The sequence below is a fragment of the Uranotaenia lowii genome, chromosome 3, assembly GCF_029784155.1.
Source record: "Uranotaenia lowii strain MFRU-FL chromosome 3, ASM2978415v1, whole genome shotgun sequence".
Taxonomy (NCBI): Eukaryota; Metazoa; Arthropoda; class Insecta; order Diptera; family Culicidae; genus Uranotaenia; species Uranotaenia lowii.
Genome location: NC_073693.1, coordinates 188,533,610 through 188,561,232, shown reverse-complemented (window position 1 = coordinate 188,561,232; position 27,623 = coordinate 188,533,610). Strand labels below are relative to the sequence as shown.

Genomic DNA, 27,623 nt, shown 5'->3' with positions numbered 1-27,623 from the left:
TTTTGTACCCATTTTTGATGGGCACACTTCGCGCTTTCTGTTTACCTTGCACTCATTGAATTTGTGCCGGGAGTTTGTCGATAGTTTTTTCAATTATTCATCCTGTTCATGTAAAATTGTCGAAATTCTTCTTGTCAATATGTGGTCAAGTGAAATCCACCTAGAGCTACAACGGATTATTAAAATAAACACAGAGCACGGACAACCGGATAGAGATTCCGATGAGGCCAATAAATATAACGCCCGTAAGTTATGATGCTAACTTTCCCCTTTCTCCAGTTTCATGATGAAATCAATTTATATTTAAGGATCCGGAGGATTTCTACGAGATGGTGCGTTTTCTTGGGCTGCCAACGGGCCGTTTTTAGACATATTTTGCACTCAAAGTGGCAGGAAGGTTTTGTCGCAAAATTTTGAAAGTGATTCCAAGTAAGAAAAAAAAATTAGGAAGTAATAATTGAGAGACAGATACCTTCATTGATTTTCCATTACAGGTCTAGAAATTGCGTGATATGCAGTGTGCAAGAAATGCCTGTTAATGAAATAGATTCCTTTACAATTGTGGTTGGAATTCAGTCGGAAGATGATTCCGGAAATGTCGTGGTGCTGAGTGTTCAAAGCGGACGAGTGCTAGGAACAATTGATATCTACGAAAAGTTAACCTTTGTCCAACCGCTGAGCAAATTTACATATAATCGCGGGCAAGTTGCAAATTACGATGGGTGCTTAGCTGTTGGTACGGCCAATGGAAAATTGCTCCTTGTCGACGCTTGTCTAAAAGTGGTAGAAGACTGTAAGTGTTCATCGTTTTTGTTTGCGATTTTTAAAAACCTTCAATTTGATAAATATTAATTTAATTTATGTGTTGGAATGGAGTTTAAATTAAAGCTACCTGCTTCTACCTATCGCACAAGGCTGTATAAATAAAAGGATTGATATTTTTAGGTATTTTTGGACGAAGAACAATGATGAATGCTCCTGAAAAAACATCATGTCACGTTGAATTTGCGAATGTTGATGTTGATCAAATATCCAACAAACATAGTGTTTTCAGTCGCCGAGGCATTTATTTCGGTCTTCAACTGGAAGCGCTGGAAGAAGAGTGTAGCCCGGTGACTTCAATTCTAGATTTACCCGCTTTGATGTCAATAGCTGTGGGGTATGCCGATGGAAGAATGATATTGTATGATTTGCTCGAGTTGAGAATTCTGTATGTGGCACAACCAGCAGTCGAAGACACACCTATTATTAATATGAACTTTGTCGAACCAACTGATGATCCTAAGGCGTGCGTATACATTTGGGCATTCCACGCGGGTGAGGCTGGCGCCTTTGCCGTTATGCATAATCTAATGTACGAAGAAAAATTTGTAGAATCGCATGGTCATGTGTACGAACGATTCTTGTCCTGCGGAACACGTGTTAATATTTCGTCTTATGATGAAGGAAGTTTTCCTTTAGGTATTCAATCAATTATGAAATCGGTCAGCCAAGAGGAAGAAGTCGTTACGTTGTGTGTGCTTAGTTGGGTTGCCTCAGATCGATCTACTAACATTTTGGTTTTTGACCTTAACCAATGGTATAAAGCAGAAATGCCATTCAACTGTGATTGGCGATTTGATCTGAATCATACAGTCGTATTCAACATTAAAGTAGCTGCTACTGGAATCCACTTGGCAGTCGATTCATTAATACCCTTCAATTCAATTCATAGACCGGAGGAACACTTCTACCCGAACGCACTAAGTTTTGGTTAGTATGGTTGTATCAACATGTATTATTATTTTGTTGATGAAATTCCGAACTAAATAACGAAAGAATACTTAGAAACTTGGAATCATAATTATATCAACACGTTCTCTTGTTTTTTTTTCAATTTTTTTTGATCGTAGATATTGTTGCGTTAAGCAGTGGCAATTGCGCCCGTTATCACTGGACGGGATTACAAAACAAAATATTGGAGTATTTCGAACAAGGCGGCTCTTCATGCCTTATGGAACCATCCAAATTGTACAACGTGATGCTACGGGCGGCGCTGATTCCTCAATTTGTAGATTTCAACTATTCGTCTGAGACTGCTATCGATGTGCAACGTGAGTTTCTGCTTTCTATTGCACTGGAATATAACTGTTACTCTCTTCTACAACAATGCGCTCTAAGCTGGGCCGACGGCAGTCATCTGGGGCATGAACCGGAAAAAGGCGTCTCTCTGTCTACTTTAACAAATTGGATTTGGTCAAGGGCAAAGGCACTGAAAGATCTTAGCAATTCTATGTGCGTACCATTGTTTGACTTGTCTGGTCGCAGAATAGATTGCGGAACACAGAAAACGTTGCTCCACTGTTCACGGCAACTTCGGCAGCTTTCAATGTTATGCGATGTTATTTTTGAACAATGCAAGCAGTACATTCCGGAGAAAGGTATTGTTGTATTGAAAGTAATCTGTTTAATATGTGGTAAACAGAAACGTTTGTTTTCTTTTCAGTATTCAAAGGTCTTAAAGCTCAAGGTAGCTCAATACATCTAGCAGCTGACTACCAAGAAGTTGTGCAATGGCTTCTGAACGTGGGACTTTTGCCGGAAGGTAACATCGATGGCGTTAACTTGTCAGAAGAATTTTTGTTGGTTCCGTTTCCTTATCAAGCGATTCATTCGTACTACGCTTCCCAGCGAACGATGTTGAGTGAAAAGCGATTAGAAAAAGGAAATCCGCGAAGTGTAGAAGAGCAAAGCTGTCGGTACCTTTTTATCGATAATTTTATTGATCGGGAATTTCCTGGCGAGGCCCTTAAGAAAGTTTGGATCGAGAATAACGGTTGTGGTGTGTATCCACCTAAATCTATGCAAAACCTTTTACGAGCTTTACTGGTCCCAAATGTTTCAACTGAAACTAAATATATACTGCTGTGCTATACTTTTATGGATATGAATGCAGTGCTAGGTGATGGACGGTAAGAATAGTAATGTTTAGTAATAAACTCACAATAACTCTTTGCTATCATCATTATATTAGATACGGGGGCATCATTCAAAATTTGATAAAATTCCCTGCGGTGTTCAAACTCAACTCGCCTGTAATAAAGCGTACGCAGGCTTTTTGGTTCCTAGACCACGGTATTATTGATGTAAGACAATCAGTTAATTTAAGTATAACAATCATCAGAACATTTTTATTTATTAATTTAATTTTAGGGAGCTATAGAGGAACTTTTATCACCCATGTCACAAAGCGAGCGATTCTCTCATTGGGAACGTGAGTTCCTCATATCTGCTTTACTTCGGTACGATGCACCTCACCTAGCTCTACGAGCTCTCCGCGCTCCAGGTGTCCCAATTTCACCCTTTTTGGAGCTAAAAACACTTTTAGAAAATAATCTTATATCAGAAGCATTCAAGTTACAACGTTCCAAACACGACACCAATCTGCTGCGGTGTTTCTTCGAGGGAACTTTGAAATCTGCGAAATATGAAGTGTTATTGGACCTAGCGCTCTCCGATGAAGAAACATACATCCTGAGGGAATATTTAACCAAAACCAGTCAACCGATGGCGGACAATTTGCACTTTATTCATCTGTTGCAAAAACTGGATTTTGTCGAAGCGGTTCAAATGGTAGACAAGCTAAGCAAAAAAAGAAGCATCGAATATAATCTAGAGGCGCCTAAAGAAGCCCTCACACTATTCCATGCTTCTCTCGAACCAACAACACAGCACTTATCGTATCTGGCGTACGCCGAACAGAAAGATCTCAAACCGGCCAAGACAACTTTTGCTGAACCATTGAGTTCTCGATTGATTCGAGGAAGGGCTGATTTCAAACGGCATATCTACCATAAATCAATCATAGCTATTAAGGAAGCAGCAGAGCCTTTGGAACATGCACAACCTTTCCTGGAGAAGCCTGGCCTTGGAATATTTCAATTTCGCAATCAAACAAAAAGCAGTAACGTTTGTTATCCTATAAAGGTAGATGCAAAAGGCCCAAAGCGCAAGCTGGACGAAGATATGTTGTTAGATGGGCGTAACAGGCCAGTAGATGTTTTCATGGACTATCAACAGCCTAAAAAACGACGAAAGGTCGATACAGAACCATTACATCATGTGTCCCTCACAGCACCGAAAAGCGTTTTAACAGAATTCAAACCTGTGAAACCTACTTTTTGTTTCAGTAACCAACAATTGGCAAGTATTTCCGAAAAATCACTGAGTCGGTCTCCGTCGGCCCAACTGACCACTCCTGTTATCAAGAAAATGCTTCCTTATAATCCACCTTCACCGGAAAGTGTAAATTCTTACACTCCGCATGGAATATTGAAGTCTACAGCATCGATACAAAGCTTCATTCATCGTAAAAGCATTTCGCCTCCGCCAATTAATATCCTTGGTCAACGTCCCAATGAAATAGAAGAGAAAATTTTGCGTTTTGATCTACCGGTGTCGCCGATGAGAGAGTTAGCGGAACCAAATTTCTCACAACCATTAAAATCGATTCCTCAACATATGCTTAATGACTCCGTTGCTTCAAGTGATGAATTTTTCTCGCCCGAGGTTTCAGTTAATACATTTGATGATGAGGCTTGCCTAGATATTAAAGGTATTCTCACGAGAGCCCCGAAATGTCGTCGGTCCATTCACAGCCGATCGGTAACACCGGATCAAAACAACATTGCCATAATTATAGAAGATGTTGATGACGATTCATCAGGTAAAAATGTATGTCAAGATACAGAAGGCGTTTCCGATACGGAAGAAACGGAAGAAGTTATCCAGGTGGAAGCACCATCAGCGATTGTCGATCACCCATTGTCTGATGTTGCAAAAACCACGGTAGTTGGCCGAAAATCCCTTGGACGGATGGTTTTGGAGGCAAATGCTCGAAAAAATTTGCAGCATGTGCCGATTGCTGCAACGGAAACGGAAAACGTTAATGAGGGGACAGTTGAAAATCAGCCGCCTGAAACAGTAGATGAAAACGATCTTGAGGTTATTGAGGATCCGTTTCGATCTTTACCCTCCACGAAAGGAAAATATGACCAAGAAACAATCCCAAACATTATTCCAGCTGTAGGAGATAATAATAAAGACATAATTGAATCAAAATCTAATAGCTCTGACGATCCCGTTGTTGTGGTCGAAGATGAAGAAATGGAGCATGAGAACGTCCAAGGTGGGCCGAGGTATGTTTTGATTTCTATATTACATGTTGTTCCCAATGGTTTTCAAACAAAAAAATTCCTATGATCGATTTTGGCTTACTATTTTTCAAACATTATTTTTTGTTATTTCAGAGGAACAGAGGAAGCTGTATTCAAAATGGATACCATACAAGAGGAAATTGTAATTGAGGATGAGGCAATAGAAGTAGATTCCGATGAAGTTGAGGACACTGATGATAATAGTACCGAACAGAGCGATTCATCTGGAGATGAAAATCCGTTTGACGGAGATGTGATCGATATTTCATCCAATAGTAGCAGTTCAGATAGTGATGATGACGATGATTCAGATGATGATAGAAAATTTGGGGCACAGGAACAAGCACCCGTACCAGAAGTTAATGTTGCAAGCAGTGAATCATCAGAGAAAGAAAGTCCCTCAGAATCGTCATTGCCGAAACCATTAGCTGGTGGGCAATGTCCTGCTGATTTTTACTCGGATACGCTTCCGGATCTCATTTTGGTAGGTCAAGAACGCCGGAATGCCGTATTGGATACCGAAGAATCTAGCGATGCCCAAGTTTCGACAACTACGTCGTCGGCTTCCAATGTCGAGACTAGTGAGCAGGTTCTGTGCCGAGATATCATTTCACACAATGAAGCTTCACCGCAAGCTACCGAAGAGCAGGAAGTAGACAGCGAGAAGCATCACCGCGCTGAAGATTTATCTGTACCACAAGAGTCAGATAATAATCTCGGAGAAAGAGCTAATCAATCTGAATCTCCTACAGTTGAAGCAAGGGATTTGTCGGTGCCTATTGGTGAAAGGGTGGACCAACCTAGTAACGCTGAGATGCAGGTAATTTCGTCAATACGTCAGGATTCGCTTCCAATCCAGAAAGAAGATAAATTTTTGGGTAAACCCAAGAATGCTCATGAAGTTGAAGTACCCGCTATAAATTTATCTGTAAAACCAGACGAAGCACATGAAGCCAACAGAAAGAACAGTAAAAGTGATGAAAGTGATGATTCTGCCGCCCTTAATTTATCCACTGGCCCAGTTACCGAATTGATTGCAAATGAGGCACACAGTGTATCGGACAGTGAAGATAAAGATGATGCGAAGATATCCTACAACGAGCACACTGCTAGTGCAATAGAAGATCCCATGGAAGGGCCTAGCACACGAATAATTTCTCAAAAAACTCCTGAAATAAAAAAAGATAGTACTGCAACGTCGCGTCCCAGAAAATTAGAATCCGGATCAACTTCTTTAGAAGGAATGGTTCCAAGAACGTTGGCGAGTATCACTGATGAAACTCCGAAAACCCCTCGTCAAACGAGAAGATTGTCGATGGACATATCTGATCCATCCACCTCAACTCCAAGAACCATTAAAACCAGAAGAATGTCTGCCATTGAAAGAAATGAAGAAACAGAATTAACTCCGATCAAAAGAAATACAAGAGCTTCCTCGGTGGCATTAGAAAATAAGTCTCCTTACACACCGATAGGTAGAAGTAAGCGACATTCTTCAATGAATAATTTGGCTACACCGGAAAATGTCGGTTCAACACCAAAAAGATCAACTAGAGCGTCATCATTAGCAAAAGATTTACTGGCGAGCTCGACTCCCACTAGAAAGCGCAAGATGTCCGAAGCATCCCCGGAACGAACTGAGTCCAGAAATACTTCTTTTGAGGAAGTCGATGAAAGCGTGGTGGAAGATGCCAAATCAGAAAAATCTAGAACAAGCACTGGAAGTCGGCGAAGCTTACGTCGACAATCTTCAGTGTTAAAACCTCCAGTGCAACCAACTATTTCTGAAGAGTCTGTCCCTATCTCAGAAAACGTACCAAAAGCTTCAACAGGGGTTTCAAAGGCAGAAGAAGAATCATTCGTGGAATATTCCACTAATCGTCGTCTCACTCGTCATCAATCGTCTATTATTGAAAAATCTTTGGATGTGGTGCGAAAGTTGGGTTCAATTCCAGAAGATGCTAGAACAACTCTATCAAACGAGGCCAACGACAGCGACCCCGAATCATTGATATCGAATTCGAGTGAAACGTCGAAGCGATCAACTCGTTCCAAAATGAGTCATCAATCAACGAGTAAATCCCATAGCAGTAAACCATCGAAAGCGAAAACAGTTGTCGCCCAAGCAGCTGGCGGTCGATCAACTCGATCATCGAAGCGGGATCATCAAAGTGACGCCGAAAGTGTCGACACTGAATTCGAGAGCCCTTCTAAGAAGCCGTCGTTAGAAACAATAAACGAAGAAGAAGGTAATTATCGGGGTTTTAATCTTGTGACCAACAATGTTCCTATTTATAACTTCCACATTTATCTTTGCGTTTCAGAAGAATCAAATAAAACCCGTCGTAGAGGAAGACCCAAGAAGCAGTAAAAATGGCCACAGTGATTGTAACTGGAAACGACTTTGGAAAGGTTGTTTGTTCATTGTTTTATTTTTTGTTTAAATGTCACATTCTTGTAAGCACACGTTAGGATGCTAATAAACTGAGTGTTTGGTCGACGTCCTGTGATTTTTAAAGTCTTAATAGAAAAAGAAAATGTTGCACGGCACGGCACACATATCAGTCTACTATATTGATATTTTTTATGAATATTAGATTGAATCGTTTTCCTTCGGAAAAGCTTTTATTATCCGATAAGCCTATTCAGACATCAGAAACTCAATTCTCGGATTTTAATGGCTTTTTTGTACAGAAGCGACGTCTTTTGATGTTTTAGAATTTTTTTTAAGGATTTGAGATTTGTTTGTATCATAAGTAAAATGGAAAGTTTTTTTTCGTTTAACTTAGTATATGGTTTTGCTTTTGACCTTATTTTTCGCGACAATAGAGTAATTAGCTTAATAATCATTCATTGCTGCTGAACATTTCAAACTATTAGCAATCATAAAATCAGAAAAAAAAGATTTTTTATTTCATTTCTCGAGCTATTTGAATAATCAAAACTTTTTAATGAAATTTTTTGACATACATTTTTATGTTAAAGGAATATAAAAAAACTTTGAATCGACAAAACAAATGTTTCAACGCTTTCAAGCCGAATTAAAAATTCTATTCCATTTTAAGTGGTTCTGAAGGCACTCAATCAATAAGATATTTAGTTATTTTAACCACAAGTGTTGTACCGAACTTCCACATTTTTTCCGATGGAAATTGTTTGTTCGATTTGAATATTCTGTTTGGTTGTTCGGTAGAAAATAAAGGAGATTCGATAGAAGAAAGTGAAACGTTCGATTATACCAACACGGAATCGATAAACTTTTCACATTTACCATCGCAGATTGTTCACCGAAACTTATTACACTCGCCACTTTGCATAATTACAGTCCCTCGGTTGTAAAAATATCAAATATGTTAAACATCTTTGCAAGTTGAAAATTCGCTAAAAAATAAAACTGGTCTGGGCGTTTCCCATTGAACCTAAGCGTTTCACGTACAATGAGCTTACGGTTTATCCGTGATAGCACTAAAACTTCTGAGTATTCAACTTAAACTAGTCCAGGAAGAATCATGCAGGTACAGACAATTACTCCAGGGAAAGGCATCACAGAAACCAACTAACCTAGTTGCTTAAAATTTTTACGAAAACAAAATTCTAATAAAAACTATAATAAAATCAAGGAAGTATTGCGAACTTTGGCAATGTGAAAATGGCTACAGAATAAAGAATCAAAACCAAAATTAAGACAATTAGGTACTGACTCCGGCTGACCGACCAATCGCTGTACTCTCTGACTCAGCCAGTGTCGTCACCACACTACAATTCGAGACGGTCTCGCATCCATGGCTTCAACGACTACAATTAGAAACAGCACCAGATACCACATTCATTTGGATTCCTGGACATTGTGGAATTACTGGCAACGAAGAGGCTGACCGCCTCGCCAAGTCGGGTCGACGACAGGCGGGAATCACCAAATCGGCCCCAGCGGCGGACTTGAAATCATGGGTAAAGAAAGCAATAGCAAATAAATGGGCCGAGGATTGGCTTAATTGTGATCGAGAAGGAACAAGAGAGTATTTCCTACGAAAAATCAAGGGGGATACCTTCCAATGGAAAGATCCTCTGGCACATCAAGAACAACGAATACTTTCACGCTTAAGAACGGGACATACTTCTTTCGCATATAACTTGAACGGTGGCGAGAATTTCAAGATCCAGTGCACTGCATGCAGAGTCCACCAGTCGGTGGAGCACATTCTCTGCCACTGTCCACAATTCGAAGACGTCAGAAGTCAACATGAAATCCCAGTAACAATTAAGGACGCTCTAGGAAATGAACCGACAGTGACCGCAGCAATGATGCTGTTTCTGAAAGATATTGGATTTTACGATCAAACTTAGCAAGCAGAAACAGACAAGAAGGAGGAGTAAAGGAACTGCCGGTGGTGGACCCCTCAACGATGCCTGCCACCAGTGGAAACCACTTCTCTCTTCAAGCAACCAAACAACCTGGCAATAAACGCGGAACCGAAATTGGACACGATTCGGACAACCCTGAATAACTGGACAACGACCGGCAACGAAAACTGAAACGATTAGGACACATATTAAAACTACAAAATAAGAAATGTGCAAGCCCTCAACACTTGGAGTGGTCCCTTCTGGACTTTTCCTGTATTGGGTGAATTTATTATAATACGGGAATTTATCCCCACCACTTGGGAAAGCCCCTTCAGGGCCTCCCTCGTACTTTAAAAAATTATTACAAAGAGACGAACCAGCCCGAGGCTGAAAGTCTCTATAATAAAGAAAAAAAAAAAAAGGTACTACTCGGAGTTTTCGGATTCTTTATAAACTAACAGATTTGGCGAGCAGGCACACACTGCCCGTTTGGTGCTATTGTTTATTGAATATAGATGTTATTTGGGTGGATAAAACTCTCGGCAACGATGGAGCCATTGATCTGGCTCAACTGATGCATTTTTTTTGTTCTTTTATTGTGTTGTTGTTGTGTTTTTCAGCAAGGTCTGTTAGAATATTATTTATAGTAGGTATGTGTTATATGCAAGTTTTTTTTTCAATTCGAATAATAGAATAATTTAATCGCTAGTCGACACGCAAGTCGTACTCAGAAATTATTTCGGTTCTATTTGGCGACGGCCTCTTTAGCAATGTTCTTCTTCAAATGTTCTTTGTAGTCCAGAATGTTACCGTTCCATTTAGTAACGGTACCCTTCTCACAAATCCAGATTTCATTGGCGACCTGTTGATGAAAAAATAAATGTTTCATTAACAGTAAAAAAGCTCAATATTTTATTTATACACTTGCCTGATTAATCAATCGGAAATCGTGGCTAACAAGTACCAGCCCGCCCTCAAAATCGTTAACAGCATCAGCCAAGGCATCAATAGTTTCCATGTCCAAGTGATTGGTAGGTTCATCAAGTAGGAGAAGATGTGGTTTTTTCCATGCTAGATAAGCGAAAACGACTCGACAACGTTGTCCATCTGACAGTTGCCTAATTGGGCACACTTGCTGTCTCCCGGTTAACCCGTAGCGCCCAATAATCTTACGCATCTCTTCGCGTTCTACAACCTCCGGGAAGGATTTTAGCATGTAATCCAATGGACTCATGTCCATGTCAAGGAGCTCATGCAAGTGCTGATGATATCTTGCTATACGCAGATGAGAGTTTTTGCGAATCATTCCAGATGTAGGCACTAAATCTCCGTACAGAAGCTTCAACAGTGTACTTTTGCCAGCTCCATTAGGGCCAACCAAGGCTAATCTAGTATCCAAATCAATACCGAACTCAAGGTTCTTATAGATCAAAGGTGTTTTTTCGTTATAGCGGAAACTAACGTTCTGTACCATAATAACTGGTGGGGGAATTGTTCCACAAGAAGGGAAACAGAAATTAAGTTGTTTTTCGTCTATAGCTTTCTCTGTTAGACCCGCAGCCATCATTTTAGCGAGAGTTTTTTCTTTAGATTGTGCTTGACGTGCTAGTTTCGCCGAACCGTGCCCGAAACGAGCGATATAGTTTTTCATATGAGCGATCTGATCCTGTTCCCAATTGTATTGTTTCATTTGATTTTCTAAGAGTTCCATTCTAGTTTTGACAAATTGTTCGTAGTTACCAGTGTAGTATTTGAGTCGCTTCTGCGTCATATGGATGATGTTGGTACAAACGCCATTTAGGAAATCTTGCGAATGCGAAATGATAACCAAAATACGTTTATAGGTTTTCAATTCCTCCTCCAACCAGACGCACGCATCCAGATCAAGATGATTAGTTGGCTCATCAAGAAGCAACAGGTGTGGCTTCACGAAAAGGGCCCTAGCTAACGCAATTCGCATGCGCCAGCCTCCAGAAAAGTCCTTAGCAGCCTTAGCTTGCATTGCTTTATCGAAGCCAAGACCGTACAGAATACGTGAAGCCTTTGCCTCTGCTTGGTCAGCCGACATTTCGTCCAAGCGATCGTAAATGTCCATCAAGCGTTCCTGTGATTCGTCATCCTCCTGATCAATCAATTCGTCGGCCATTTTTTCCAATTTAATACGTTCTTCGTCGACTTCCATGACACACTGGAGCGCACTTTTAGAACTGGCTGGGATTTCACGTGTCAAATGGAAAATATCGATATGGTCTGGAATCGGAACCTCACGATTACCCAGGACAGCTAGCAAAGATGATTTTCCGCATCCGTTCGATCCGAGCAAACCATAACGTCTGCCACAGTTCAACTCGAGCATCGTATCCTGAAGCATCTCGCAGCCGAAGAAGGTGATGGTAAAGTTCGCTATTTTGATATCTCGAGACCGAGGGTGAACCGCCAGAGAACCTGTGCAGGCTCTCGCTTCCGCATTGATTCTTGCCTCTTCGTCGAGTTTGGCACAAAGTGCCTCTGAAAAGAACGATTTCATACATGAGTTGAGTAAAGAATTACAATAACTATCCATATAGGAAGAAAGACAAATTGTAACACAACACATTCGTAAGTTATTGCAAAAAACTTATAACTTAATATTGACAATATTACCCTTATTACAACCTTTTAAAAGTTTTACGTAAGTGTGTTTCTTTTGTTTTTAAAAGATATTCATACAACTTGTTTCAAAGTTCCTTGTAAATAAATTTTAGTTTAACGCAAGTAGACTTTTTGCACGTTTTATCGGATGGTTTTTGTGTTGTAGAAGCTATTGCTCTAAAGCTATTTAGTGCAGGTACAAATATTGATGAACGGGGTCATTAGAAAAAGAAACAGAAAATTGCATACCTTCTTCAGTCATATCGGCCGTCCCGTTGGAAGCTCCATTGGTCGCAGCTTTGTCGTCTTTCTTGCTACTTTGGACGAGCGTAATTTTCTTGTTGCGTCCTTTCTGCTTCTTGTCGGGGGCCATCCTGATGCTGTTTTCGGTCTGCCTGGTATACGATACGCACGCGGATCTGCGAAATGAATAATAATAGTTGCAATGTTTGAGAACCGGTGAGTCAGCGCATCATGGTTGCAACTGTAAAGACAATCCTAGTTACAGCTGTTCTGTTTCCGCAAAGCTGAGAAAAAAAATCTTTGAATGACGACGTTCTTCTTTGCTGTTTTTTGCACATGCTTCTGCTTCATCTTTGAAGGCAAAAGCGCATGAGAAAAAAATGCATCGCACCAGTACGAATGAACAATGAAAATTTTAGCCCAATTTTTAATTGACTAATATCGGTTGTATGCCAACTATTTCTAATATATAATATCATTATCAGATTCCTGAATGTAATACCTATTTAGAATATACCAAATTAGTAAGAACCTCCACCGAAAACCCAAAAAAATTGGCTTTTTTAAACGCTCACACGAACCTTTCGATTTTTTCTCTTTGCTTGACGAAACGAAAAGACTTTTGCAAAGTGTGAGAGGCGGGTGTATGTACACATGTTTGCTGTCAGTTGAGACATATTATGGACCGTCTGCTGACGTTTACAAAATTTTCACAGGGATTACGGAAACTGACAATCATCAGGAGTTGGATTCTGAAATGCACTCTAATTTGAAGTTAAGCAAATATCAATCCCACGCAAATTAAATTTTTATTTGATGAATATGATTGAATTCATGAAAAGAAAATTCGTTGAAAAATGCTTACCACGTTGTGTGAAATAAATGGCGTTCAGACGTAGAAAAAAGTACCCACCTACGATGTTGACTTCCCATAGGAACCCATTACACCACAATATGTAGAGGAGCCGCGGTGCACGATTGATTTGAAATTTAAATTATTATACATTATGGAGAAATTTTATTACCGGATTCGTTTAACAGAAGTTTATTAGATCATGTGGTGTCTATTCTTAAACGATCAAGACAGAATATCTTAGTGACTTTATGCAGCGATAAGTATGTTAGGTAACGAATAACATTTTTTCCGCGAATCTAATACCAAAGATAAGATAAAACGGAACTAACATAAGTAAGTTTTTGAAAATATAAGATATATTTACATAAAATTATCACAGCCGTTCGTTCTTAGCTAATTGCGGCTATCGATTACCAGCTATTTTTTATTTAAAAGCTCGAACGGTCTCAGGTCTTTTGTGATGATCATTTTGGAACCATCTTTGCACATCCGCATTATAAGTCGAGCAAGATTTTTTGCATCATCCAGTCCGCAGTGTGGTCGCCCCTCGAATTGTAGACCCTGCTGGGCCAATGCATCAGAAAAGCTTGATTGACGTTGGTAGAATTTCTGAAATGAATTAATCAAATGGGCAGTTTTAATCGTTTCATATAAATATGACCATTTACTAAAACGCACCCTATAGATAGCTCTTACGTCGATCCATTGGTCAAAATAGGCTGGTTTATTGATCTTTTTCCGAGTGCATTCCTTGCTCAAGCAAGCGCCCAAGTCCCAATCACTCCACGTGGCGAACGCAACGTTTCCTGCAGGATTGTTGCGGTCACTTTTGGGCAGCACTAAGCCCCGTTCTGACAAAATTTGCGTGAGCCATTTGGTGAATAACAACAAGCATGAAGCTAACGATACACCGGCGTCCACCTGATCTTGTTGAATTCCTGTAAGGTTGGTGCAGAATTCGCTCAATCGAGGATTTTCTACCGGCATTACATACTGCTGAAATTCCGCCTCGAGTTGGCCTGTATTGAGATTAAGTAGCACAGCAGGAAATTCAATGATTTCGTTGGTTTTCCAGCTACCTTTGGTTGTAGTTGACCAACAAGTTGCTTCGAAGTCCATTACCACCAGGTATTGGAACTTTTGTTGGGAGAACTTATAGGATTGTTGGGTTCTTTTTGGAATTGAATTTTGTTGACGGTTGCCCACACAAATAATTGTATCTACCGCATCCAAGGCCCTGGAATTCGTTTACAATATTTGAACCCTTTTAAAATATCTTGACAAAACCGGTAACTTACTTGGCCAGTTCAAAAAGCGATTTATCCATTTTGATCAGATTTCAATTTTAACGATCAGGGATGCCAGGTGGTTTTGTCGAAAATCAGGACATCATGAAGAAAACCAAGGTGTGTATATATAGGATGTCGCTAATTTTCGGGGTAGTGGACTGAACGATTTGGATCAGCAAGTCTACAATAGAACCAGCTTCAAAAGTGGTGAAAATTTTGTGTAACGGTGTAACGATATGAGAAACTCCCGATTTAGCCATTTTGATTTGGCTACTATGGAGTTCGTGAGTTTGTTTACCAACAAAGCCCTCAGCTCGAACAAGTTTTCCGATGTTTACAAACAAACTCACTGAACCTCACCACGCTCGCTCCTCGCCCAGAGGACTGAACCAGCTGTCAAATCGCATACAAACACTCCGTACCAAATTTTTGGTACCAGAACGTCAGTGTGGTTCCCGAAATTAAACACTTCACCCCATAATAGACTCGAAATAGGGTAACATTTTGGTTGCCAAACGCATCTGTTGTTGTCATACTGCAGATTAAGAATCAATTTAAACGAGGATTATGCTGAAAAATCTGCATTTTGTGCCCAACCATAGTTTATTAATGTTACCAAAGATCCCTTTGATTGACATTCCCGAGCCGCAGATATCATTTTAAGGATTATTAAAAAATTGCCTCTGGTTGAAATTTTCGCAATGAGGGCGCCATGTTGCCCCTATACGTGTTTCACTCGTTTCGTTTTTCTTCTTCCTGCGGGTTTCTTGACTGAAAACTTGGTACGGGAATTTTTGTTTTCTTCAGCCCCTTGTCCTCGCCTAGATACTTACTGACAGTGCCAGAGAACCTTAAGAACCAATTGTGATCTTATAACCTTGAAGAAAACAGGATTGTTCATGTACATCTACCCGCTTAGCAAAATAAATGCTTGGAATGCTTGAAAGAATGCTTGGATTTCAAGCATTCCTTCCATTGAATTCAAGCATTAATTGGCCCAACCGATTCTACTTGAAACCATTTTCCCGGTTCAGAATGACAGCCCTGGTTGACATCTGTCATCCCGCTTAGCAAAATAAATGCTTGGAATGCTTGAAAGAATGCTTGGATTTCAAGCATTCTTCAAGCATTCCTTCCATTGAATTCAAGCATTAATTGGCCCAACCGATTCTACTTGAAACCATTTTCCCGGTTCAGAATGACAGCCCTGGTTGACATCTGTCATGGTTTGATTGTATTTGTGTGTTCGATAAATGCTAATGTGTGAGTGTGTTGAATAAATATTATTGCATATGTATGAGTGCGTACTAGACCGAACCACACTCGGGGGAAATTTCTCAATTAAAAAAAAACATGCGTTTTCCTTTATCTGTATTTTTATTTAATTCAAAACTTTTTACACAATATTACACTTCACTAGACACACTACACTACACTACACTTTTGGCCAAAAGAAATCGGTCGCTCGGCACCAGGATCTTGCATATGAGGACCTCCTCCTTCATTAGGGGCTCCAGAATTAAGCCCGTGCTTTGGCGGCCTGGGGCTTGAAGCGATCAATGAGCGACGTGGTAGCTTGGATGAGCGGGCAGATTACACGAAGGGCTGCAAATTAGAAAAAAAAATGAGTTGAGAAATTTATCGCTTAGTTAAAAAATTTCAACTTACCTATTACCTGTGCCGTCCCTTGCACAGATCTGGAACAAACCGCCAGCACCTCCATGCCTGCGTCGAGCTGTGTCAAGAAAAAAGGAACACATTAACGACATTTTAATTGCATTTTTTTTATTTAAAATATCTTACCATTTTTTAATTCAGCTCCGGCTAGGTCTGATGTCAAAATGGCTGTTGATAAAACGAAAATTTTTTCTAGCCTTCTTTGGTCACCAATACTAACCAGCGAAAAGTCGTTCAATCAGTGTTGTACACTCGTAGGGTTTTATGCTATTTTCACATTTGAATTTGTATTTGTGCAATCGGTGCAATCAGCTGACTGGACTGATGCACGTGTAAAATTTAAACCCTCAGTTTATGGCATTGAACGCAGCCCTACGCGCAAAATCGTGAGCTCTAGGTTTTAAAAGGGCCTGCGGGATGGTTTGATTGTTTTGTGTGTTCGATAAATGCTAATGTGTGAGTGTGTTGAATAAATATTATTGCATATGTATGAGTGCGTACTAGACCGAACCACACTCGGGGGAAATTTCTCAATTAAAAAAAAACATGCGTTTTCCTTTATCTGTATTTTTATTTAATTCAAAACTTTTTACACAATATTACACTTCACTAGACACACTACACTACACTACACTTTTGGCCAAAAGAAATCGGTCGCTCGGCACCAGGATCTTGCATATGAGGACCTCCTCCTTCATTAGGGGCTCCAGAATTAAGCCCGTGCTTTGGCGGCCTGGGGCTTGAAGCGATCAATGAGCGACGTGGTAGCTTGGATGAGCGGGCAGATTACACGAAGGGCTGCAAATTAGAAAAAAAAATGAGTTGAGAAATTTATCGCTTAGTTAAAAAATTTCAACTTACCTATTACCTGTGCCGTCCCTTGCACAGATCTGGAACAAACCGCCAGCACCTCCATGCCTGCGTCGAGCTGTGTCAAGAAAAAAGGAACACATTAACGACATTTTAATTGCATTTTTTTTATTTAAAATATCTTACCATTTTTTAATTCAGCTCCGGCTAGGTCTGATGTCAAAATGGCTGTTGATAAAACGAAAATTTTTTCTAGCCTTCTTTGGTCACCAATACTAACCAGCGAAAAGTCGTTCAATCAGTGTTGTACACTCGTAGGGTTTTATGCTATTTTCACATTTGAATTTGTATTTGTGCAATCGGTGCAATCAACTGACTGGACTGATGCACGTGTAAAATTTAAACCCTCAGTTTATGGCATTGAACGCAGCCCTACGCGCAAAATCGTGAGCTCTAGGTTTTAAAAGGGCCTGCGGGTAGTTTTTCCTGATTTTCAAAAAATATTTGACTAAACTTATATTTAATTTTTATTATTACTGATTTGTATGATGTTCTCATCATTTAACTGATGGTAATCTTTGGTTCAGATTATAAATATTTATAATGTTTTCCGATATAAGATGCATTTACACCTCTTGTGAACGTGAAAATGTAAATTCTTATATTCTTCAAAAACTCGACTATACTGCATTTCATGGATGCAAAACTAGATGGAATAGATGCGGAATGGTTGAAAGATTATTTTTGAACTGATTTCCTTGTTCAAAACCCTTTAAAATTGGTTTTATTTCCATTCCCCCGATTTTCACTGCTGAATATTTTTTCCACGTTCTCTGCCATTCCGCTCGAAGTGTAAACGCACTGAGCGAACGTGAAAACGGAAAACGAACAAGGGGCTTTTCAAATATTACGTAACGCAATTTTCGATAATTTTCAGCCCCCTCCTCCTGCGTAACATTCTTTTCAGATTTTCTATCGAAAATTCACCAAGCGTAACAACTTCTATAGAGTTGTTTTTGACATTTCTTATGCACACTTTTAAGCGTGTACAGATGAGACGGGACAATTAACCTCAAAAACTCTCGGTGTAAAAAACGGACAGCCGCCGGTCGTTTTTTCGTTTTTTAGGTTGATTGTCCTAAAATTGAAAAGTTTTGGTGAAACAACCTGCATAATATCACGAACACTATCAGCGGCAAATAGGACTATGCCCCCTCTCCCCTCTGAACGCTTACGTAATATTTAAATGGCCCAAAGAGTGGTGAATATAGATTCCAAGTTCATTTTCACGTCCGAATGGCAGTGCATGCATTCTGAAATAATTTTTCACCGATGACGGATTTTTTTTTGTTTAACAAAAATTAGCTTTTTAATTGCAAGCACATTCGTTGCGCAGTACTCGCAACAGACGGACGTTTTTTTCCTTTCGCTGTGTGCTGTGTGCAAAAGTGCTTGCCTCTCAAATTCGGTTGTGAATACCGTCACGGGCGTAGTTTACCGTTGATTACGGAACTGTGTGCTGTGAAAACATCATTTAGTGCCGCGAAATCGCAGTGATCCAATAAAAAAAAACAGCAGAAGGCATACAGAATAGTCAAGTCGCCATTGTTGTGTGAAACCAGCAAGATCAACACAAAAGACCGATCGTTTGGTCGGCAGCGGTTTGTAATAGGGTGTATCCCATGAAAATTTTTTGCTACCCTAATTTATTTATTTTTTCCTGTTTTTTTTATTCTTTATCTCAAAAAGTTCAATTTTGAGTTTTATATTGTTCTTTAATTATTATTACTATTTTGGTTATACATAATTTTCTTCTTCTCTCTTCATCTATCATTTCGTTTTTTTTTATTGTTTCGCTCTCTTCTGTGATCCATTATGTCGGAAACCAATCGACAAGTGGATGACGACGGCGAGGACGATAAGCATCCTCCATTTCGGGAAGAAACTCGATCCGAGAGCTTAAATTTTGGAAACTATTCCCCCAGTACCGCCAACCCTCCTATGTACATTTCTGATACGGAGGATTCCCTACCCCCGTTTCTCACCCAACTTAAACACCCTCTATTTTCGGCAAAGAGCCTATTCCCCAATCACCAGAAACAACCCAAGTCGATTCCCCTGATAATGTTTCAAAGTCGACAAATACTTCACCTCGCCGTCGGGTTTACCAATCTCAATCGAAAGGTCCCTGGGTGGTCTACATCCGGCCCAAACCGAATGGGAAACCACTTAACGTGATTTCAATCTCCCGAACCCTCGACCGATCATACCCTTCCATAGTCAACTACCAGTCGATGAGTCGGAACAAGATGCGCGTTGTCGCTGGTAGTCTGAAGGAAGCAAACGCCATTGCTTGTGACGAGAGGTTTACGATCGAGTACCGCGTTTACGTTCCCGCTCGTGACGTGGAAATCGACGGAGTGGTAACCGAAGAGGGTTTGACCGTCGATGATCTAATGGAATCAGGGGTTGGCCGATTCAAGGATCCTGCTCTTCCAACGGTCAAGGTGTTGGACGCGCGACAATTAAAATCAGCATGTGGCGAGGGGGAAAAACGAAAGTTTTCCCTGTTGAACTCTTTTCGGGTTACCTTTTCCGGCACTGCACTTCCTGATTACGTTGCGATCGGGAAGGTTCGTCTACCTGTGAGACTTTATGTGCCTTCGGTCATGTTCTGCCAGAATTGCAAGCAGTTGGATCATACGGCCGCCTACTGCTGCAATCAGGCACGCTGCTCTAAGTGCGGGGAGAAGCATGCGGAGGCTTCGTGTACAACACAAGCAGCAAGCAGGTGCTTGTATTGCACTGGTGAAGCCTTCCATGCTCTCTCGGCGTGTCCGAAGTACATATCGCGCCGGGAAAAAATCAAGATGTGGTAACTTCCCTTTTCTATCGGTTCGCTCAGACCGCGGACAAACGTGACTACACGGAAAAAAATTGAGTGGTCATCCCAAAGACGCTGTCATGATAATTTTACCATTTCAGCGCTATAGTATTTTCAACCACGAAAAGTTTAACATCGATTTTGTGAAAGTGCGCATGAAACAATATTGAAATTACTATGTACCTGGTAATTTTCGATAACTGTCAATGTTTGTTGTCAAAAATACTATGGTCATGATAATTTCATCATAATTTCTATCACAACTACCGTCCGCATAGTAATTTTGACATTGTGGCACCAATCGATATCAACAAAATACTACGCACATCGTACTTTTGAGAACAAAACATATTTGACTCAAAAACATAAGTGCGTATGATAATTTTACTATGGTAAACATTCTTGTTGTTTACACTAATTTAGGATCATTAATCATCAAACCCGTTTGTAAAAAAAAACTAATTTTGAGCTGCTTTATAGTTACATAACTTTGAAAATCATTCCAGAGCATCGGGAGAACACACTAACATTGACCGACGTGTGTCGGAAGTGTGAATTTTCATGTTTCAAATAATGTCATAATGCATGCATGCAAATAAACAAACAAACATACATAGTAATTTTACTATTTAAATCAAGCTCCTCGCTCCTCCTAATCTTTATCATAACACATACTAGTTTCATCATGAAACATATTAATTTTACTAGGGACGAAGTAAAACAATGCATCATTTCATTGACAATTTTACTAAAACGCAGTCGAATTTACTATGCGCAGCCAAATTGAGCACATGGTAAAATAGCTATGCGTAAGGTATTATAAACAACAAAACATATTTGACTCAAAAATATGGTCGCCTGTTGTTCGTTTAAACCACGGATTTAGTAATTTTACTATGCTTTTTTTTTGTGTGTATCGTCTCTAAAGTTAGTTTATAGACTACACTGAACAAAATCCGGCTATAAGGTTTATTGGGAATTTTAGTGTTTTCGCACTAAAGGAAAATCCAATACTTTTTACCATCTAGACGATAGATTGATTTTATAGGAAATTTCAATGAATTCAACATCGAGTCAAATTGGTAAAAAATATTGTTTAGGGTAGTGAAATGAATTGTTTAATCAGTGTAATAAAATATGTTCGTTCTAATTTATTGATTTTTATTTTTAAATTGTATTTGTTGGCGTATGTGATACGATCAATAATGTTATTTACATTGTAAGCTTTAAATAAAAATTAACTCTATTATTGAATGCAATACAATTTTGCTTTTTTAAATAAGTTCGAAAAAGGCAACTCTTTGAAAATCGGAACACTGCACGGGAACACGGAACACGCGTGGCGTAGTTTGTATTCGGTTGGGGGACTGCGCCTGCTCCAGCTCCATTACTGCTGTTTTCTCCCCTGCTATGGTAATATATTCCTGGTGCACGAATCTTGAGCCAGTATTACGGTAGCTCAGTTCGCCGATGAGTCCAACGGAATCTTTTTTCAATCTGAAAAAAAAAAAAACAATTTGTGTGACATAACATTAGCCATTAAATTCTAATTTACTTCCACTCCCGTTTCAGCTTTAACTTTTAAATGTAAAATAGAGCTCCGATTTCCGCCAAGCTGTGTTTAGGATCGGTCGTTTCCAGTTGAGAATTTCTGTATGCTGGGTTATGGCCTGCGCTTTTTTTCGGGCATAGAAACATTCCGGTGAACCCTGAGGAACTGGATGCAGCACCATATAGCGCTTTGCCTTGGAAATACACATTCGACGGTCATTCGGATGTCTGAAATCGTAATTTTGTTTTATAAAAAACTAGCTGACCCGGCAAACTTCGTTAAGCCTTTGATTTTCGTAAAAAATAATGAACATGTAAATAAGCAGAAAATATGTTAATAATTGTTTACGCTCATGAAACTGGATTGTTACCTTCAAACGGAGTGAATCGACACAGTTTTTTGACTATTTTCGTAATACTTCTGTCATATTATGGTAGTGCCTACCTCCAGGGGCAAAAATTTTCGATGAAGATTGACTTCCAACAAAACTGGAAAGCGAATATCTTCTGGTATAAAGTTAAATATCTATTTTCTCCCGTTTTACATTTTTTTTCATTTACAGAGGATCCTTGACACCGATATGTTCAATTTCTATTAACCTCAAGATAAGTGCCAAAAAGTGTTTTGTTGAAATGTGTCGTTATTTTAAGCAGTTTTGACCAACTGTCTTTCCTTTTTCGCCAAAACCATGTTTGAAATTTTCGTTATCATATAGGTAACAAATTTGTAGAAATGGCACAACACTTTTCATGGTATGAAATTTCGCGTTTTTTTTATGCTGCAAATATATAAATATCAACAAATTTTCATATACCATTCTGTTTTTCGTTATCTATCATGCATTTGATATGTTCTCTGTATTAGATTATCTCCTCTTAATTTTTAAAATCATCTTTTTTATAAGAACTTTATCATATTTATCGAGAAATGGATGATAAAGCACTGATCAAAGAAAATTAGAACATTCAATATATGTGTATGTACATGGAATTTTTATTCACAGCAATTTCAAATCAAACGGTTATGAAATCTTTTTTTACTTTGAGATCTTGAATTCAAAATCAGAAATGAAATTCAAAAAAGTCTTTGCAAATCTAATTCAGTTTTCATTATCTCTGTTTTTTATCTTGAATCATATTTTCGTCGAGACTAAAATTTTTATTTTCCAAGCTTCTTGTATTTGAAGATGTTATTGAACCAATTGTCTGTTCTTGATTTCTGATACTGAGTGTTGGATCAAATTATGAATTTTATTTTTACAAAGTTAACTGATGAAATTCACATAGAATTACAAAGTTAATATCATTCTATTCTCGAACTAACTCATTACATTCTTGAAGTTTACAAAAACCAAGTAAAACAATTTATGGTCGTCTTATTCTATTAATTAAAAATAAGCCGTTCTCTTGATGTTATACCATAAATATGAACAGAAGATTCTGTAATGGAATATTTCATTGTTATCTGTTCAGTTGTTTTGGATACGTCAAAACTTCCACAGTCATACGTAGAATATTATTTTCTTGAATAATATGACAGTTTTTCATTTAACCGGAAAATAAACAAAACAAAATTACGGAGTAAATTAAAGAAATCATAATTTTTCCCGCGCGTATCCTGGTCAGGCAAATTTATTCTATCTAAAAACCTAACAATCTCCGGGCATTTGATTTCAAAATTGTCAATCCAAAATCCGGGCAATACCAAGCAAATTTGGGCTAAATTCAGAAACTACTCAAAAAAAAAAAAAAAAAAAATTAAAACGAAATGCACTTTAATAATTTTTTTTCTTCGAAACACATCAGAAATTTTGAATCGTATTTTAAGCATCCAGAAACCGTGCATGATTATTATTTTAAAAGTTGCTCCAAAAATTTCGTTTAAGTACGCATAATTAAAAAAAAAATTAACTTAATAAGAGTTTTTTTTATTTGGCAAATGAAATGACTAAATCAAAATCCGGACAACCGGGCTGGACGACTTGACCGGGCCCTTTAAATTTAGTTTTATCAATTACCCGGTCAAGTCCGGGTAAAACCGGGCAATCCGGCTAGCTTTGGGTAAATTAGCTTAAAAAGTGTTAAAGTTGCCTTGATGCTGAAGCAAAAATGACAATTTTCGAAAATAGGTATACTCCATGCCGGCTTATTGCGTTCTTTTTTTTTACCCCATACAGAAGGTGAACAATTACATCCAAGTATTCATTTTACTGGTGCCACGTGAAAAGTACACTTGCAACGAAAATGGGCGCAAAAACTTCCTATAGAGAGATGGATGAACATCAGTAAGCCTTGATTGCTTTTGGCGCCTTCCTACTCTGGGTGATTCGAATGAAAAAAAAATGGAAATTGGGTGCCATGACTTTTATTTGATACGAATTAAAACTAAAAATTAACTTTCAAATTCCACAAAAACATTTTCGGAATTATCTCTCCGTTGTGTTATTCTTCGCGTGAAGACGTACACAACAAAAAAAATCGCATGCAAATCGGATGATCCAGTGAAGAGTTTTGCGTGTTCGCACATTTCTGTATGGTCTGTCTCTCTCCCTGTTTTATATATATAGATGCACAAGTTTATGTATATAACACAACTCACCGTTAGTAAATCCTCTTGATAAAATTTAACACGGATTTTTCCAACCCAGTGCTTTAGGGAGGCCAGTAGATTCTTGACCACAGAAATAATAATAGTATAACAATAATTCTTCCAGAAATCCAATTGTCGCCAGCATCCCTGATGATGGTGGTGTTCCATTGTAACGCCTCATCTCCCAGCGGGGGAACAATTTTTCAAACATGTTGCATTTATTCTAAAGTCCAATGTCTTTTTCGCATCCTTAGCATTGTTGATGTTTTTGTCCAACAGAATAGTTACCTCTTCCTAAAACATAAAATTAAAGACATTATAATCATTTGTTTGAAGTACGAAACTTATAACTTACCAATCGAGTATCACTGAAACTGAAAAATAACGAACCTCAAGACCACCGAATGGATAAATAACTATCTGTTAAGATGTATATTAAGATAGAACTGCTTAAATTTATAGGAAATTCTATTATTCGATATTGACTTCAACTAGATGCTGAGATTCATTGGAATTTCCTATACTTTGTACTGGATTTATCAGTAGTTTCTATTACACATTTAACTTTAAGATTCACTAGATTGACCCTATAAATTTTATTGTCAGATTTGGTTCAGTCATTATAGACTGACTACAAGTTGTTCTCCTTTCTTCTCCGATGAGACCAGAATCTGAATCGAATACCAATACCATGATCAATAATGCTGTTTGACATTTCATTCCTTTCATTCGTACACTTCTACCATACACGCTTAATTTATTACACCAACCTATAGTACCATACGGTTATAAACTAAACTCAATTTTGTTCATTGATCGATAACTTCTAATGATCCTTTTATTTTTATTATTTTCATATTTTTAAGATATTTCTATCATTCCTACACTACACTACCACACAAGACTTCTTTGAAAAATCGTGTAAAAGTGTCCTATAGAGACATGGTTCTGAAGTCTTTGCCAATCGTCTCAGAGAACCAGTTTGACCTTCTAAGTGACTATGAATCCGAATGGGGGGTTTCAAAGTTAAGGAACATCAACTGGGCCATTTTCAAAAAATAATGTTTCACAGGCTCCAAAAAGGAAACGCATTACTAAAACACAAACCGGATCAGCTGCCAGCAAAATTAAAATTAAAAGACATCCTCAAAGTGGAAATAGTAATTCTGCCCCTCCTATTCAGAGTCCTCCGGGTTTCAATCCGTCCCCGAAGGACTTCCCTCCACTTTCTGGGAAGCCAAAACCCCAGGCTTTCCTTCAGAATTCAGGCCCATCAATAGCTAACAGGAATGCAACAATTTCCAGAGAAACTGCATCTGATCCATCGTCGAATAGTTTTCCCAGCTTTTCGGCTGATGGTAAGATGAAATTTTCGGAAATTGTTGCGTTCATCCTGGACTTTTTCAGTGTACCAGCAGGATGGAGGACTATGGTTAATATGTTTGTACCCCTTTTGAGAGAATTCTTGAAAAAGAAAGCTCTCACTATGACCCTCATCGCAGAAGCAATTTCTTTCGATGGCTAATTCATCCAATGAAGGGAGAGAAATTGTTTCTGTATTGCAATGGAACTGCAGAAGTATTTTACCAAAATTAGACCCACTTAAAATATTGGTACACAATTTGAATTGTGATGTATTCGCCTTATGCGAAATTTGGCTCTCTCCAAACGTAGATTTCACCTTCCATAGCCACAACATAATTCGCCTGGATCGTGATGGTCAAAGAGGGGGTGGCGTTCTTTTGGGGATCAAGAAATGCCACTCTTTCTATCGTATTTTACTACAACCATCTCTTGATATTGAAGTCGTTAGTTGCCAAGCTAGAATTAAAGGTCAAGACCTTTGTCTAGCATCGGTTTATATTCCGCCATCTTCGAGCGTGAGCCGGAACCAATTGGAATATTATTTCACTTCTCCCAGAACCCCGGCTAGTTCTGGAAGATTTTAACTCCCATGGCGTGGGCTGGGGTAGCTCACGTGATGATGAACGTGCTAACATTATTTATGAGCTGTGCGACGACTTCAGCATTGTAGTGAATTTTATCGCGAATGGTTAGTTTTTCTGTCATCCGCAAAAAAGGCGGGTGAAGTGAAACCAGTGTGAAAACGAGGAAAGGTTACGACAAATGTCCTACAAGCATGACTGTCTTAAACAATGGGGAAGTGACTCGAATTAATGGATCCCAATCACAGTATAGTATTTTAGACCTTTCTTTAGCTTCTTCCTCTCTGAGCTTGGATTGTACGTGGAAGGTAATCCAAGACCCTCAGGGAAGCGATCATTTGCTTATCCATATTTCTATTAACAGTGGTCGTAGTTCACCCGAAGAAATCAATATTCCTTATGACCTCACAAAGAATATAGATTGGAAAAAGTATGCATCGAGTGTTAGCGACGCCATCAACTCAACGGACGAACTGCCTCCAGAGGTAGAGTATTGTTTCATGTCCGGGACGATTGTGGACACAGGTCAGACGAAACGAAAACTCGACGATCCTGAAAAGACCTCCTACTCCGTGGTGGGACGGTGAGTGTTCTCGCGCGGGAAATGAAAAGCGCAAGACGTTTGTCGAGTTTCGCAGAACCGGATTGCCAGAGAAGTTCCAACGTTACTTGGCTTTGGAACGCAAGTTCAAGAACTTGATCATGACCAAGAAACGTGGGTATTGGAGGCGATTCGTTGATGGGTTATGTGGCAAGCACGCATCCACTCTAACCTGTTATTCCGGCAACACTGCATCGTTTACGGCGCCGCCGCAACAGACCATCATCGACGCGAGTGCGGCAAAGCAACAACTCGTCCATTTTGGTCGTCGGACATTCGAGCGAGCGGTCGCGCATCATCGTTGGGCGGTTTCTCCCGAGTTGGCTGGAGTTTCAACTGGCCACAATGGCGACCGCAGCAGGCGTTGTGATTAACAAAAATTTTATCGGAGAAACCGTCCAACGCAAAGTTTTGTTATTAATCGTGGTTCTGTGTGTGCACAAAAAAAAATATGGTTAGTTGTGGAATCGAGGAACAAACAAATGGGTAAGAGAAAAAACCCGGATCACGGTAAGTGTGCCAATTGGTAGCCATTTTCTTTTTCCCAAGTGCACATGGTGTTGTGAAAATTTTATTTTATGAAAAAAAGGGTTCGTAAAAAAAGGTTCTTAATTGGGTAAATATTTATTGAGGGCATGTGAAAAATCAATTGTTATCAAAATTTATCTATCATCGACATGAATTATCAATCAATAAACAGCTTTAACTCTACATTTATGAACTTTTTATGTGAAAAAACATTTTAAACGCTGCCATATCAGAAAAAAATGTTGTCCTCTGCTGCATTTTATGCCTTTTTATTGACTTGTTTGTCAGCAATGGTTCTAGGCGTCATGTTATGCCTATTTTTCATAGATTTTGTTTGAGAGATGGGCAGGAATACATTATGTAAAATAAACCGTACAGAAATAAATGTTTGTTAAATAATTCTGAATTTCTCTAAACATATGAAGCAGTGAGGTGGTTTTTTTTTCTTAAAAACAACAAACAAAGAGATTCCTAATTC

At 39.0% G+C, this 27,623-nt stretch overlaps 3 protein-coding genes across 5 annotated transcripts in view; 1 reads left to right on the top strand and 2 right to left on the bottom strand.

Moving 5' to 3' along the window:
* Nucleotides 1-24: 24 nt before the first annotated feature.
* Nucleotides 25-7,695, top strand: LOC129755135 (protein ELYS-like). The gene is made up of 10 exons (XM_055751487.1): nucleotides 25-245; nucleotides 309-429; nucleotides 495-793; nucleotides 946-1,752; nucleotides 1,893-2,420; nucleotides 2,486-2,951; nucleotides 3,014-3,125; nucleotides 3,193-5,177; nucleotides 5,289-7,444; nucleotides 7,520-7,695. Exons 1-10 carry the CDS (start codon nucleotides 140-142, stop codon nucleotides 7,564-7,566), a joined length of 6,627 nt encoding a protein of 2,208 aa, XP_055607462.1. The 5' UTR covers nucleotides 25-139; the 3' UTR covers nucleotides 7,567-7,695.
* A 2,306-nt stretch (nucleotides 7,696-10,001) lies between these two features.
* LOC129751451 (ATP-binding cassette sub-family F member 2) overlaps nucleotides 10,002-27,623 on the bottom strand; it is a 520,520-nt gene continuing 502,898 nt past the window's right edge. Inside the window, exons 1-4 of one of the 3 annotated variants that reach the window (XM_055746974.1) lie at nucleotides 12,995-13,074; nucleotides 12,420-12,589; nucleotides 10,468-12,047; nucleotides 10,002-10,401 (exon numbers count right to left, since the gene is read on the bottom strand). In XM_055746974.1, coding sequence (XP_055602949.1) covers nucleotides 10,285-10,401; nucleotides 10,468-12,047; nucleotides 12,420-12,543 — 1,821 coding nt within the window. In that variant the 5' untranslated portion in view covers nucleotides 12,544-12,589; nucleotides 12,995-13,074 and the 3' untranslated portion in view covers nucleotides 10,002-10,284. Of the gene's footprint in view, nucleotides 10,402-10,467; nucleotides 12,048-12,419; nucleotides 12,592-12,915; nucleotides 13,075-27,623 lie in introns of those variants that run through there. The other 2 variants (XM_055746975.1, XM_055746976.1) reach the window with 2 other exon arrangements.
* Nucleotides 13,491-14,904, bottom strand: LOC129751455 (ERI1 exoribonuclease 2). Its single transcript, XM_055746984.1, has 3 exons — nucleotides 14,568-14,904; nucleotides 13,948-14,506; nucleotides 13,491-13,878 (listed from the first exon to the last, which is right to left on the bottom strand). The coding sequence occupies exons 1-3, from the start codon at nucleotides 14,594-14,596 to the stop codon at nucleotides 13,687-13,689; spliced, it is 780 nt and encodes a 259-aa protein (XP_055602959.1). The 5' UTR covers nucleotides 14,597-14,904; the 3' UTR covers nucleotides 13,491-13,686.

Excerpts from the sequence above, each read along its gene's own strand:
- LOC129755135 (XM_055751487.1), top strand. The coding sequence starts at position 140 with ATGTGGTCAAGTGAAATCCACCTAGAGCTACAACGGATTATTAAAATA. Across the intron at positions 430-494 it reads AATTTTGAAAGTGATTCCAA|GTCTAGAAATTGCGTGATAT; the intron begins GTAAGAAAAAAA and ends TTTCCATTACAG. Across the intron at positions 1,753-1,892 it reads CCCGAACGCACTAAGTTTTG|ATATTGTTGCGTTAAGCAGT; the intron begins GTTAGTATGGTT and ends TTTTGATCGTAG.
- LOC129751455 (XM_055746984.1), bottom strand. The coding sequence starts at position 14,596 with ATGGATAAATCGCTTTTTGAACTGGCCAA. Across the intron at positions 14,507-14,567 it reads TCGCTTTTTGAACTGGCCAA|GGCCTTGGATGCGGTAGATA; the intron begins GTAAGTTACCGG and ends AACGAATTCCAG. Across the intron at positions 13,879-13,947 it reads ACGTAAGAGCTATCTATAGG|AAATTCTACCAACGTCAATC; the intron begins GTGCGTTTTAGT and ends AATTCATTTCAG.